The sequence below is a fragment of the Scomber scombrus genome, chromosome 8, assembly GCF_963691925.1.
Source record: "Scomber scombrus chromosome 8, fScoSco1.1, whole genome shotgun sequence".
NCBI classification, from domain to species: domain Eukaryota; kingdom Metazoa; phylum Chordata; class Actinopteri; order Scombriformes; family Scombridae; genus Scomber; species Scomber scombrus.
Genome location: NC_084977.1, coordinates 6358971 through 6373700, shown reverse-complemented (window position 1 = coordinate 6373700; position 14730 = coordinate 6358971). Strand labels below are relative to the sequence as shown.

General features: G+C 37.4%; 1 protein-coding gene across 1 annotated transcript; it reads left to right on the top strand.

Annotated features, from left to right (window-relative positions):
* Positions 1–10890: 10890 nt before the first annotated feature.
* On the top strand, positions 10891–14197 carry LOC133985032 (claudin-18-like). The gene is made up of 5 exons (XM_062424583.1): positions 10891–11110; positions 13133–13297; positions 13378–13525; positions 13616–13729; positions 14056–14197. The coding sequence occupies exons 1-5, from the start codon at positions 10891–10893 to the stop codon at positions 14195–14197; spliced, it is 789 nt and encodes a 262-aa protein (XP_062280567.1).
* The last annotated feature ends 533 nt before the right edge of the window (positions 14198–14730 follow it).

Sequence of the window (14730 nt, the reverse complement as noted above, 5' to 3'; positions counted from 1 at the left end):
GTTGACCTAAACATAATGACAGACATGCTCACAAATGTATGAAATGTACTTTTTGTTCAAAACTTTTAATAGGATTAACATTTGAGATAAGTGGGAATTGCTTTGTCTTGATTGTTATTCTTATGGATGTAAACCATTTTGAGGAAAATGTTCCTGCACTGGAAGATATTGCGATAACACATCAATGTACATGTATTTGGTATAATAAATACTTTAAGCACTGTTTTATCTGTAAAATAACAGTAAACTTATGCATTTGGTTTCTACAAAAGTACAGAAAACCCCCCAAAACAGTCAAGATTTTAGGTTGACTTTTAACTCAGCCCCCTTTCTTTACTAATGTTAGATCTGCACTGTAGGCCTTCCCTCCAGAAAGCTTGTTTTACCTCTCCACCACCCTCAGGATTGCATTTTATTGTGAATTCCTCTAATCCCTGCAGCTTTACAGATAATTAACCCAGACTGTCATTTTAGACTGCACGTCAATGTGCTTTTGATCTACCTTCTAGGTCAGGTAGCTAAGCAAACAAAGGAATTATAATAGCCTGTAAGTGTTATTAAGCACCTTGTTGTGCATGTGAGGATCAGGCACTTTTGCTTGTTCTTGTCTGTGTTGCTGATTGATTGTTACTTCTGCCACTGGAGCAACACCCAAGAGTGCAAATATATGTTTGAGGAAATTATAAACTCAACTCAACGTTACTGCTTCGCACAAGGAAGTAACTACAGCAGGGTTTGGCATTGGGGTGGAGGGGGAGTAACTTTTAAAGAAAACAAGAGGAGAAAAGTGTGAGTTTGTTCATTCATTTAATCTATAATGGAGACATGAAAGCAAATAGAAATTCTTTAGTATGTGTTAAGAAAAGTGAACTGGGTTAAGTAGCATTCGACTGTGCAATGGAGATGGTGATCACATTTTCTGTCAGTTCATTTTCACATGATCAGCCTGACAGCTAGTCTGAATGGATACTGTTCCTGTGTTCTATAGTTGTTGGGTTTGAAGCATAGCTAATTTCTGAGGGCATTCTTAGGGCCTGTTTGCTTCGAAAGGTAACGAGAAGAAAGCCTTCTAAAAATCAAAAGACAAGTTTATTCAGGTAGTATACTGAATGCAAATAAAACATGGCATACACAGATAAAAGTTGCGTGTCATCAAGTTTGCCTGTGCAGTATTCCTCATTTATCATATAGGACAATAGAACAAGGTTGGCCACCTAACAAAGTATCTTGATATGCTTTGGGGGAAAATAAAGTACTATCCTCTTTCTCTTTGGTTGCACATTGGTTGACGCACTTCTTTTGTCCGGTTAATCAAACTGTCATTTTTCCAGGAGATCATACATGGTGGCAGACAGAATTGCATGGTACAAGCCAGGCTTATAGGGAACCAATCTAAATGCCAATGGTGTCATTATTCTAAAGCCATTGCACTGTGCAATCAACTTTTACATTATAATGATAAGTTAAAAAATATATATATATATATCCACTTTAACACAATTCAACAAAACACCTCTGAACATACATAATGTATATTTTAATGAAAGTCCAGTCTTCTTAGCTTGAACTGCTACTGAATGATATATCAAGCTATAGTTTCTAAATTACAGGAGTTTTTTTTGTCACATACAATTTAAAATAGATTTTTATTGATTTATTTAAAACTTGCTATATCCTGCTGTAACTACTGCATGATTCTTAAAAATAATTAACTATGATCAGCAAATTAAATATCTGACCAAAAATTCTTCCTTTAAAATGTGTATGTTTTATTGCTTTTGTCAGTGTGGCTTTAAAGCTACAAGGAAAAGTTAGGGGAGCACCACCATCTCCTCCTCTGACACATTTTCTTTAAATTTAAGCAACTTCTTGGGTCACCGGTTGCATTGAAAAGTTTGTTTTTATGTGAATAAAGTGAAACAAACTAGGGCTAAAATGAGCAATTTCTTTATTAATAATTTTCTGGATTACTTGTCCTGTCAATATAATGTCAGAAATTGGCAATAGTTTTATGTTCCAAGAGCCCAATGTGCTGTTTTCCCAACCAACAGTTCAAAACCCAAATATTTCCATTTTACTGTCCTGTATGACAAAGAAAAGGATCAAATCCTCACATCTGGCATTTGGTATTTTTTTTGCCAAAAAAAGACTGAAATTATTATATCACAATAGCAGACAAATTTGCCAAACTCACAAGATGCCATACTTTCTTCCACTTCCATACTTCATAATAATTGTTCAGAAATTAATGCATACTAAGTTTCATAGTATACTGTTTTTACAGTTAGTATACAAAAAAATGTTGAATGCCACTGCATATGAAATCGTATAATGACAAAGCAAAAGAACATTTTTGCATTTGAGTATAGCTCTTCCATTTTCTTAGTGTATTGCTTTGTGGGAGAATAGTGTCCATCAGCAGCATCTCCACACAGTTAGTATGTAGTATGGTGATTGGGACACTACTGAATGTACTATTAAATGTGATATTCAAATGCTTTATGGGTGGATGGATCGTGTCAATTCTGCTATTAAAACTGTACGTCTAGGAGGTCTAGAGTTTCATTCTCTGATCAAAATCGCTGACACATTAAACACAAATAGCTCTCCTATTGTTGAAGAACCTTCGAGAATTTAAAAATAAAAAGTTTAACACTGCGAAAGAAAAAATCTCATCATGGTTGGATCAAGTTCTGTGGCTGCAGCAGCTCTCCCAGCAGCTCTGCAAGCTTAATCTCACTTGCACCCTCATCAACACAACACAGAAGGGAACAAATTTACTGTTTCATCCTCATTCTTCCAGGCGCGCCAAGGAGCTGTATACAGTACACACCAGATCAAAGCCTTAATTGAAAAATAATTATAGGTACTTAATCATAGAAAGCACTGGGCTAATTGAAGTGAAAACAAGGAGGCAAACGCAGACCCTCAGAATCGTGGCAGAAAGAGGATATTGTAAAAGCTTCTCCTTCAATCCCCATTGTCTTCCAGATTAAATAGGAGAGGGCTATTAGCAGAGTTAATTGGCTCTCTAATTTAGATCTCGCCCCACTGAAAGCATAACGGATGCGAGCCTGTCGACCAATGATGTGTGCACTCTGTCACACTGTCCTGCTGGACTGTGATTGGTTAATTGCTCAGGGATTTTTGAAGTTTTCTCTCATTCTTCAAATGTAACAGATTTGTGGGGGCTGCATTCGTCTCCCTGGCTGCCCAGGTAGTATTCATTGTTAGGATAAAGTGGATGAAAACTGGGAACTCGTATGACTCATTTGCCACCTGCTCTGCTTCCTGGCTCGCCTTAAACTTATTCTTAACTGAATGCTATTACACTGTTAGTTCATACAGATTTCTGTCACATGCACCCTTTCAGATCACTAGTTACAGGATACACAGAAAAAAATATATCCTGAAATTGTCCTCTTCCTGACCTGCTCATATTTTGCCAAAGTTCCCTATGCCCTCAGAGAAATAACACATTCACTCCAGGCCTTGTTCCGTGAAAGGCCTTCTTATCACAATCCCAGCAAGTCTGCTCCCTGTTGCGACAGCCGCCTGTGTTCTCTGCACTCACTCTGCCCTCTAGTGTCCATTGGGTGGTACTGCACTGATTACTGAATAAAAATCCATTTAGAGACCCAAAAGGTGGAAGAAAGTAAATTGCCCATTTTTCTACCATTTTCAGAGACAGCCTTTCATCATTTCAGCACATCTCTTTCTAGTGTTTTCTTATTGTAGCCTGAGTGGTAATGGAGCTCTTGACTGGAGTTCAAAATAGAAGTTGGTGTGGATTTCTTTCAAGGTCTGTCACCCAAACTTTTTTTTAACAAAGTCAGAGAAAATGACAGCAGATTATGCTACATGCAGCATTTACTGTTTGTTAGACTGCAGCAGAGAGGACTCACTTTCAAGTTTTAACCCCTTAATACAATATATGTTCTCATTTTGCTTCCACTGAAGTACACTTGAAGCTTATCTAATACATATATTTAGCAATTAGCCATGTTAGTGGCATGGCTCTGGTTGGTGGCCGGTCCATCACTTTAGTCCAGCCTGAAATATCTCAACAACTACAGTATAGGATGGATTGGCATGAAATTTCATAGAGACATTAACGTGGGAGAATGAATTCTTGTAACTGTTGAAATCTTTTTGACATTTTCTGTAGCGCCAACAGCAGGTCAACATATTCACTTATTTCCAACATCGGATGGATTGGCACACAGTTTGTACATGGTTTCATGGTTCCCAGATGATCTATCTTTGACTTTGGTGATCCCCTGGTGCAGTAGTTGGATTGATTGCCGTGAAATTTACTACACAACTTCATGTCCCCCTCAAAATGAATAGTAATAACTTAAACAATCCCCTGACATTTCATCTAGCACCATTATCGGGTCAGGTTTCAGTTTGTCATATACTTTTGTTTCTAACCAAATACCTGCAAAAATAATAACATCCTCATCAGCCTCAGTTGATAGATATATGTGCCTCATGTCCTGTTAGCATGTCAATGATGGTATTTAGCTCAGCCTCACTGGGCAGTTAGCATGGTTATAAACAACCGTCACAATCTTTGAGACATGTTATCCTTTAAAAACACACAATCACATCGACACCGTCTCTAAACATCAGAATATTGTGTAGTTGTGATAACAAATCAGACCATTGGTTGAGATTAGACCTGATACAATTAATAAATAAAACGATCAGTCAATTGACATCAAATTAAATGGCAACTGTTTTGATCAGTGATTAATCATAAAAATGCCATATACAGTATACTGTATTTTTAGCTTTGTGATAGGATTTTTGTAATGTAAGTAATGTTTTAAACAAAACAATTTCCACAAGAAAGATGTAAACATTGCCAAAGTGGAGGTCTGGCAGGGATGTTGCTGATTTCCCCCCAGGTCTCTGCACTGGTCATGACTGGAAACTATGAATACTCATGTCTAAAAGTCTAAATGGGGAAAGATGTAATGCATTCAAATGCAATCATATTCAGATGATCCATTGAGACAAATGGGTCCATGAGAGCCTTCTCAGGAGTGATCCTCTCCTCAGGGTCAGTGTGCAGAAGACATTTCAGGAGGCCTACAAATGCTCTGCAATCTTCTAACTGAATCAGCTTCTACATCTTTGGGTGGAGCTGGATTTAACACATAACACATGTCATTTCAGTTGATTTTCCTCCTGTCCTCAGCTATAGAGAAAATCAGTATTAATTCATTCTTTACTCATGAAATAGACCACTTACTGTTATCAAGTGATTCAGGCATTTGAAAGATGTGCTAATGAGTTTTTATCTAATGAGATAAAATAATGTGAACCACTCAACTTTGCTGAGTGGTTTACCAACCAAAAGACTATTTAAGGCAGTCCCAGTGTAGGTTCACTTTCAAAAACTGCTTTCCAGCAAAGAGAGGGTTGTCAGCTGTCTGGTCCAGTATCTCAACAATGCTCATCTGGAGAGAAATATATGACATTCTCAGACAGTTTGCCACAATCTATTAAATCAAATCTAGATTCATTGGGTTACTTACCATCTGGTATGCGCAGTTTATCCCGAACAGATGATTGATGAGTCACAAGAACGCCAGAACAGAGACCCCACATGTCAATTGCCTCAGAGATGGGAAGGCCAAGGGTGACTTCAGGTGCCCCGTTTGAAGCATATATAAGACATAATGCATATATCTAAGCATATATAATTACAAGAGCTATTAAGTACATTATCACATTCAGCACATATATGAAAGATTTACACAAACTCTGCTGGTTTCCTTGCAGCTGAAACTGCAAATAAATTTCAAAGTTGAGTTTTGTGGAATGAACCTACCTGTAACCCAGAAGCTGTATTCTCATGCCACGCTCCACTGCCGAGGTAGCAAAGGGCACCCCAAATCTCTTCATTTAAACCCGAAGGGCCTGTCCTGATTGTTCACTAGCATTATATGATCTGGCTTCAGGCTTCTGTTTTGAATATTTAACACATTAGTCAACTGGCTGAGCATGTTGCCGTTATTTATTAATATAATGATGAAAGGCATATCTTTACCTGATGTGCTCTTGGCCGTATCTCACTGAGAGACAGTGGCTTCCAGCGTCTGTCCATGAACAGCTGATAAAGACTCCTGTTTAGCATTTCAAAAGCCAGACAGGTTTGTTCTATGTGCTCAAACTTTTCAAAAAAACTGAACCAAGTTCTTTTTGAAGGGGTCAAGAATACACCATTTATAATCTAGGCAAGTAATTAATCATAATGCATAATTTAAAAAACGTCAATGATCTACTTCTGCTTTAGCAACCATATCAAAGAATCTTGAGTGCCATATTTTGTTCTGGGGTTAAATTCAGACACTTAGCAACTTTGCTGAAGCATCCTTCGCTGTTGAAGCCCAGAACAAGGTAGTGACTTGTGTTGCTGCACAATATGTCACACTCAAAGTGTTCTGATTTCCTTTACAACCGGTGACAAAAATGCAGGACACTGAGAGAAAAAGAACATGTGAAGGTCACAACATGGAGTCAGCAGGGTTCATTCAGTCAACACAATATGCACAAGTATAACAGTATATTGGTGGTCAGTTTTCAGTTTAGTGTAAAGTAGCCTGTGCAGACAATTAAAGCGATGGTTCGGCGTAATTTCGACCTAGCGTCATATGCACCATGACGTCTATCTAACCACCCGCTCCACTATTTTTTCCCTTTTTTTTCGCAAACTGGTGGAGTTAGAGCCATGAACTGAATGGCTTAGTACAGGGGCTAACGGACCCACCAGAGTATCTCGTAAATGACCCCACTAATAATGCCTGGATTGTTATCAAACTTCTACAGTAGTACAAATAGGGTCTTTACTCATAAATCGATGCATTGGAAAGTTTGTAAGTACACCAGGAGTTTATTAAAATAACCACTTACCTGATGGCTTTTACTCTGCTGCTACTGCTAAAGCTGTAAACATGGTCGAAATCTCGCGCCATCACTAAAATCCCATGTGGTCGTGCGAGATCCCCGCACAGCACATGTAGAGATCCGTACTTACAAACTTTCCAATGCATCGATTTATGAGTAAAGACCTTATTTGTACTACTGTAGAAGTTTGATAACAATCCAGGCATTGTTAGTGGAGTAATTTACAAGATACTCTGGTGTGTCCGTTAGCGCCTGTACTAAGCCATTCGGCTGATGGCTCTAACTTCACCAGTTTGTGACAAAATTAAGAAAAAAATCGGAGCGGGTGGTTAGATAGGCGTCATGTTGCATATGACGCTAGGTCGAAATTACGCCGAACCATCGCTTTAAGCAAGATAACAGTGTAAGAAGACTCAATTACAATCAGCAAAATGTAGCCTACTTAAATATCAAAAGTAAATAGACTCATTAACCAGGTAGAATATCAGTTATGGCCTATTATTATAGATTTAGTAGTAAGTAGACAGTTAACATGCTAGCAGATTAGCTCGCTAGCTGGGCTACCCCCAAGACTCTTCAGACTCTCAGTCTGTTTCCTTCAGGAGTTGCTGTAGACCAAAGGAGAGCTAAAAGGAGATTAATACTGGATGTATATTCACCAGGTGGGCACAAAAATGGATGATAATGTTGCTTCTCGTCGTCTCAATATGTAAATAGGCAACTTTTAGCTAACGTTCTAACGCTTGGCCATATCATTTTTATAAGGTGATAATGGTGTGTTTTCAGCTTCTTGTGCTGCCTGTAAGTGGCCAAAAAATGATTCAGGTTCAGGATTAAGATGGTCTAATTCCACACTGTGTGAGTATCATATATATTCTTTATCAGCTTGTGTTAAAGATAGACTTATACTGAGGGAAATATTAAAACCCAAGACTCCATGTAAATTATTGCAGATGTCTTGTGCATCCTTTTATTCATTTTTATACATTTCTCCAAAATTCTGTCTGACATACAGTATTTGATATCTGTTAAAACTTTTAGATCTCCACTAGAATTTAAAATAAATTTCAGTGGGTTTGAATAATGTTTGCAAGGCAGCATGAATTTGTATTGACTGGCACTCTGACAGACAGCCACTTGTTAACGGGTTAAGCATATACAACCACTCAGCATTGATTTACTGCTGTTTACCGTACTTAAGAAAGCAGTCTTATTTAAGGCAAAACAAACATCTTTAAAATGAATAAATCTTGTGATTGGAACTACTTGGCAAACACATTTGTGTGAAGTAGCTTCTCTCTTCATGGGCAGCTCATGATAAGTAAACAGTGGCTCCTGCAGATGCTAGAAAAGGTGTTTGCTGAAGGATCGGCCTGGGGGACAAATGGATTTGCACAGCAGACAGCGAAAATCATTAATGCAGGGTTTTAACCTACTGTTACTTCTATTTACCGTGATCAAATCAGGTTTCCTGTGTGTGTGTGTGTGTGTGTGTGTGTGCGTGTGTGTGAGAGAGCGAGGGAGGGAGAGGTCTTACTGGTTGGGTCATTTGAACAACTTTCACAATACTTTCATCAGTGATTTATTGTGCAAAGAATGGCTTCAGAAGTCCTTCTTTAAACATATTTATTTCGATGGTCACAATTTGCTAAATGAATATAAATGAGCTGGAGCTACATTTCAGGTATTTATCACAATTACTAAATGATAATTTGATAAATCCCGCCTGAAATTGCAATAATTCCGAGTGGCATACTCTGTCTCACACTAACTATGTAACTACATTCTTGTTTATCCATTGTTCTATTGCACTATGTAGTCACATTCATATTTATTTATTTATCTTTGCAAAAAAACTGCACTAACTTTCACATCAATGTTAGCTGATTTATATTGTTTGATGGTGTTGAGTGATTTGAAAGGCACCTTTAATAAAATCCATTATTATTATTATTAGTGTTATTATTATTACTAATTAAGGTCCAATGAGAACATTCAAAAGTAATAATTTGTGTCTTACAATATTTATTTCACCATCAGCATAAGTTGACGAAATGATTTACCATTTCAACACAATTCAGACACTTCTCTTTCTAATCTTTGAGTTTAGAAAAGACACAGAACATGTCTGGCCCCAACCCAGTTTCGAATCAACACTGGTGTCTCACATGTTTTCCCTACTATCAGGCGCAGGCAAATTGGTTTCAGTTCCCCACAATCATATCAGTATTTACTTTTGTGTGAGTGGCCGCTGGTGCCTTAACGATACCGAGTACCAACCCCAATAACAGTGTCATCTGGTATTGCTTAACACAGCCTGGCTTACAAATAGGACAATATTCAATCTGTTAATGTTAACTTTTTCTGCCCGGCTGGAATTTTGCAATTCCGAAACAAAAATGATATTAGCAGAGAACATATTTACATATTCTTGGCTGTTAATGCTCCATCACCATCATGTTCAGATTTCCTATCATAAGGTATACCAAACAGGAGTCATTACATATAAGGTTGAATGTCTAATGTCAGTCAGGAATGAAAGAAACACGGATGGCAACTGAAGTTATTCAGCTTTTGTAAAGCCCCTAAAGATTCAAACATTGGGTATTTATTTATATTTTGAGAACCAAACATTTATTTATTCATGTATTATTTATTAAGGGTTTAATACGTAAAAAATCTGTTTCAGGTTTGATCAGATTTGATTGACAGCAGTATAGCAACATAAATGAAAAACCTCACGACCACCATCAGATTTTGGCCTCATTTACACTCATCATTATAAGTCAAGTGTCTTGTATCATTCCAGATGTGAGTTAATATACTTTTGTTTACACTTCACCAGATATATGAGTCTCTATGGTCAGATTATGGTCTTGTTTTCTCTGGCTACATGTAAATCAGGGTTGTTCCTACTCCAGTCCAAAGGGTTGGTGGTTCTGTACACCTACACCTGAAGTGGTTTTAGATCTGCCCCAAAACACACAGAAGAAAAGCTTCTAAACTTTAATAGTTAAGTGGACTCATCTATTTATGCTTTACTATTGTTTTTTATTGTGCTTTTGTGTACGATATTCTGTTAAATGTATTTTGCTTAAATGGTGTATATTGTATTATGTGAAGCCCCTTGTAACTTTGGTTTGAAAAGATGTTATAGAAATAAAGTTATTATTTCAAAGATTACATACAGAGAGACAGATGCATTGACACCATCTTGACTAGTTCTTGGATGCATTAGCACTTGAAAATCAAATCCGAGATGTGTAAATGAAGGCTTTAATTCAAATATTGCGAATTAATAACTATAGTTCATGAATTATTTTTCCAATGATTTCAACCAATGAAAAGAGCCCAGACAAGAAAAGAAAAAAAACAACTAAAGACCCAGCTGTTCAGAGTAAGAATCTGATTGCTTGAGATTGAGATTGAGGAATTTTGTGGGCCTTTATTGAATTCAAAATAACCAATAACCAATTAATTAGATGTCCTAATTTGGGAATTTTTAATACAACTGCCAGTATATACCATCATCAGTACAATTATAATTCAGTCAACAAACCTCCTTCCATAATCACCTTTTTAGAATGACCAATTGCTAAAGCATGATGTTGGTGTTGGCCAACTGCATTTCCTCTCGTTTGATGTTTGTGACAGACACTATTTGCATTGAAAAAAATTAGGCGACTCCAAAGGTTTAGCAGTAAGGGTACACATCATATTCACATTTTACTCACTGAGACCAGTAACCAGCATTAATCATATTTACTGATAATAATACGCTCCACCCAACTTCTTCTATACATGACTGAGCTGTGTGCAAACAGTCAGGGTCATTAGTGAAGTCCGTCTTGACTTCACACCTGCTGGTATCATATTCAAACACACAGCCTCGCTGACGAGAGGCCTTTAGCTTTTGAATCCAGAGTTTTTGAAAGATTTTCCCACCAACAGTGAGAAGACAGCATCAGCATCATGGCAGCCACTCTCTGTCAGGTGATGGGCTTCCTTTTAGGTTTGTTAGGGGTAGCGGGAATAATCGCTGCAACAGGGATGGACCAGTGGGCGACAGAAGATCTTTTCGACAATCCCGTGACCGCTGTGTTCTCGTATTCGGGCCTGTGGAGGTCCTGTGTTCGGCAGAGCTCCGGCTTCACAGAGTGCCGACCTTATTTCACCATTCTGGGACTGCCAGGTATGTTTTCTTTGTCATTTAGCAACACAGTAGTGACTTAAATGGAAGAAATTACTTTATGGAAGCACAAAAAAAGAAGAAAAATGTCTAGATAATTGGTTTAATGCAAAAATGACCAACTGTAACTATAGTGCGAAATCTACAGAATCTAAAGCAGGCAGATCAATATGGCCACATTTTTATGCGGTTACTTTTTGAATGTTATACTGGAATATGGATTAAATATTGTGGCGAAAAAATGAAATAAACATTCACATTATTGGTATTAGATTATAAAGAAATCTGTGTACTGAGAGGTATTAAATACCAAATAATTTGGGTTGTTGATGGGAAAATAATGACAGAAGGTCAGACCACACCCTCCGATACTTAAGGGTGGAAATTTTCATTGCCACCATTTCCCGAAACTTGGACATAGACTCATGAAAATTTTAGGTAAACATCTGATAAGGCTCTTGTTCCTTGTTGAGGCATACATATAGATAAGCGACTGCACACTCTGCCATTTCATGACTCCTTGACATTGGTGGTAACTTTGTTTGCGTGGGACATCTAAAATGGCTGTCTCAATGATTCAACTCATAGGATTCATGTTGGCTGCATTGGGGGAATTCTTAATATCAGCTGCAACAGCAATGGACATGTGGAGCTTACAAGACCGGTCTTTTACAGTTATAACAAATTTTTTCACCTATTCTGGTTTATGGAACTCATGTGTAGGAACATCATATGGCACAACACAGTGCAGGCCTTATTATACCATCCTAGGACTGCCAGGTAAGAGAATTACAGTTAGACATTTATCGAATATTTCTCTTCAGGTTGGATTAGGAGAACATTTCCCAAATTACCTGGAAGGTACTTTAGAATATTTGGGAGGTTTTAGAGCAGATTTTCTCCTTTTCCCCTTCCATGAAAATGCAGTCGACTGCAGAAAAGATGGTGTCTCTCTGGAATCAAATGGAAATTTGATGAAACATCCAAAGCTTAGCTGAGCAAGCATAAGCTTTACCAGAGTGTTACACAATGTAAAGCACATTTTCACACTCTACTTAACAGCTGAATGTAGTGTAGAGCATATTGTATGAAAGGTTTTAAAGGCTTAAGTCAAGAATAATACAGGTAGAATATCTAAGGCCAATGGTATTTAGGTCAATATGTTTTACCACATAGAGCTTTGATTTATGAGTTATTGTATGTACTACTGCAACTAATAATGGTACTGCAATTTTGTCTTAATTCAGCTTTTCCTTTTAATTGAAAGTCAATGCTGCAGGTTTTGAGTTTTGCCTTTTAAAAAGCATATCGTTCATTGTAGATATACATATACATACATTTTCATTGATAAAATACCTTATTTGTGGAGATTTGACACCAGGAGTTTCAGCTGTGATAAACTGGGTGCCACAAGTTTAGACTGTCAAGAACTCAATAATGAGTTTTGCTGTCATATCAAAGACTGTCTGTTTTGAAATCTCTTGTCTATGGTGAGTTGACAATATCTTCAGGAGAATATTTAATTGACCTGCCATCACTAATGAAAGATGATACAGGATAGTTTCACTCGCTTTTTTGTATAAATTCAGAGGCTGCTGTTGTGTCTGACAATAGTCATTTTGGCGGTTAAAGAAATACTAATCACCCTTTTGATATTACGAGATTACTATTATTAGGGAATTAATGCATAAACATTTTAATGTTGCAGCCAGTCAAGGTGGAACTACAGTATTGTCAACTATATCTTGTTGGGTAGTTCAAAATGCATCAAGTTTTTTTTGGATCACATGTTTTGCATATAAAATCTTAACCAATAAAATATCAAGTAACCAAAGCTTGACAGCTTGAAAAGTTCAATATTTCCTTCTGAAACATAGTGAAACACAAGTAGTTTAACAGTAACCATACTAGAATAAATGTATTGAGACACCTTCTACAACTGTACATTGACAGGTTGCAAATCAATTTGATGAGAAGTTATGAGAATTTTAATTTAATTCTAACTTGTATAACTTTGACTTTCAGCCCTGCTCCAAGCCGTCCGGGCATTGATGATTGTTGGTATTATTCTCGGAGCCATCGGCTGTCTGATCGCCATATTTGCACTGAAGTGCTTGAAAATGGGGAACATGGAAGACAACATCAAAGCCACAATGACTCTGACAGCTGGGATCATGGTTCTTCTTGCAGGTGCAGTGTTTTATTGACAATGTCTACCTCTTATAACAAAACCATTTTGCAGTTATTTAATCTATATCTTTAACTTTCAGGTGTCTGTGGCATTGCTGGCGTGTCGGCCTTTGCTAACTTGATCGTGCAAAGTTTTCGGTTCACGACATATGCTGACAGCGGATTAGGAGGAAGCGGTATGTTTGGAGGAGGGGCCATTGGTGGACTCTCAGGAGGTCTGACTCCAAGGTAAACATAGAGTCAAATTAAGAACGTATACTTGAACGTACCTGCTAAAACAATTTCACTGATATTACTGTAATTATCATCTCCTTTCAGATACACATTTGGTCCTGCACTCTTCGTGGGTTGGATCGGTGGAGCTATCTTAGTCATTGGAGGCATCATGATGTGTTTGGCTTGCCGTGGAATGGTTCCAGAGAAGAATCAACGGTAAGTTCCATCGATGAAAGAAGCTATATCTAATTATTGATTTACTAAGCATGCAAAATACTTGAGATGACTAGTCCTTTCAAAACTTCAGGACACACACTCAGCAAAAATCTAAATGCAAGTCTTTTTGGTCTGTGAATGCTTTCCATAATGCAGAGTTGCAAAACTTGCAATGCTGCTTCCAATATGATACATTAGATTCTGATGCTTGTTCTTTGCCAGTATTGGATGCTAAATTTCACTCGCTATTCACTGTAAACTACATTCTTTATCATTGTTCGTTTCTGTTCTTAATTTATAGTTGATTATTTTCTGATATTCCTCAGGTATGATGGGATGGCCTATAAAGCCGCCTCTCACCACACCGTCTACAAGTCTGAGACCAGACCCCGGACAGCTTACAACGATTCCTACAAGGCCCAAAGTATGGATGGACGGCAGTCGAATCAGAGATTTGACTACGTGTAGACTAATTTCACTCTTATCATTACCTCTACTATATGTTCCACTGCTCTGTGATGGTGTGTGAGTTTTGCTCTTGTCTTTTCCTGAATTCATGGAAAGTGTGATTTTTTAAAGATTTCTCTGTACTTTCATTTGGCAGGAATGCTAAACATTTAAGGTGTATTTTTTAAAAATATTTTTTCAGTAGCATCATATAATCCTAATTATCAAATGCTGTTTTATGATGCATGTTGTGTTATTTTGTCTTAAAATAAAAAAAGAATGCTCATTTTGTCTGATATAAAATTCACCACCACAACACGTAACACGAAGTAAGGACAAAGACAAAGTGAGAAACTGGAGCTGCTTGCACCAGCTGTTCTTATGTTTAAACTTTGCCCAATTATAAGTGGAGATTTACATATAACTAAATTTAAACAGTTTGCATCATGCAAACTTCCGTAAAGGTGATTAGATCCTAAATATTTCTACAAAGTAAGCTAAAGTTAGCTTGGACTTACAGCACATGACTTGTTTAAAATGAAGCAAAAAGATAA

Excerpts from the sequence above, each read along its gene's own strand:
- LOC133985032 (XM_062424583.1), top strand. The coding sequence starts at position 10,891 with ATGGCAGCCACTCTCTGTCAGGTGATGGGCTTCCTTTTAGGTTTGTTA. Across the intron at positions 11,111-13,132 it reads CACCATTCTGGGACTGCCAG|CCCTGCTCCAAGCCGTCCGG; the intron begins GTATGTTTTCTT and ends TTTGACTTTCAG. Across the intron at positions 13,730-14,055 it reads GTTCCAGAGAAGAATCAACG|GTATGATGGGATGGCCTATA; the intron begins GTAAGTTCCATC and ends GATATTCCTCAG.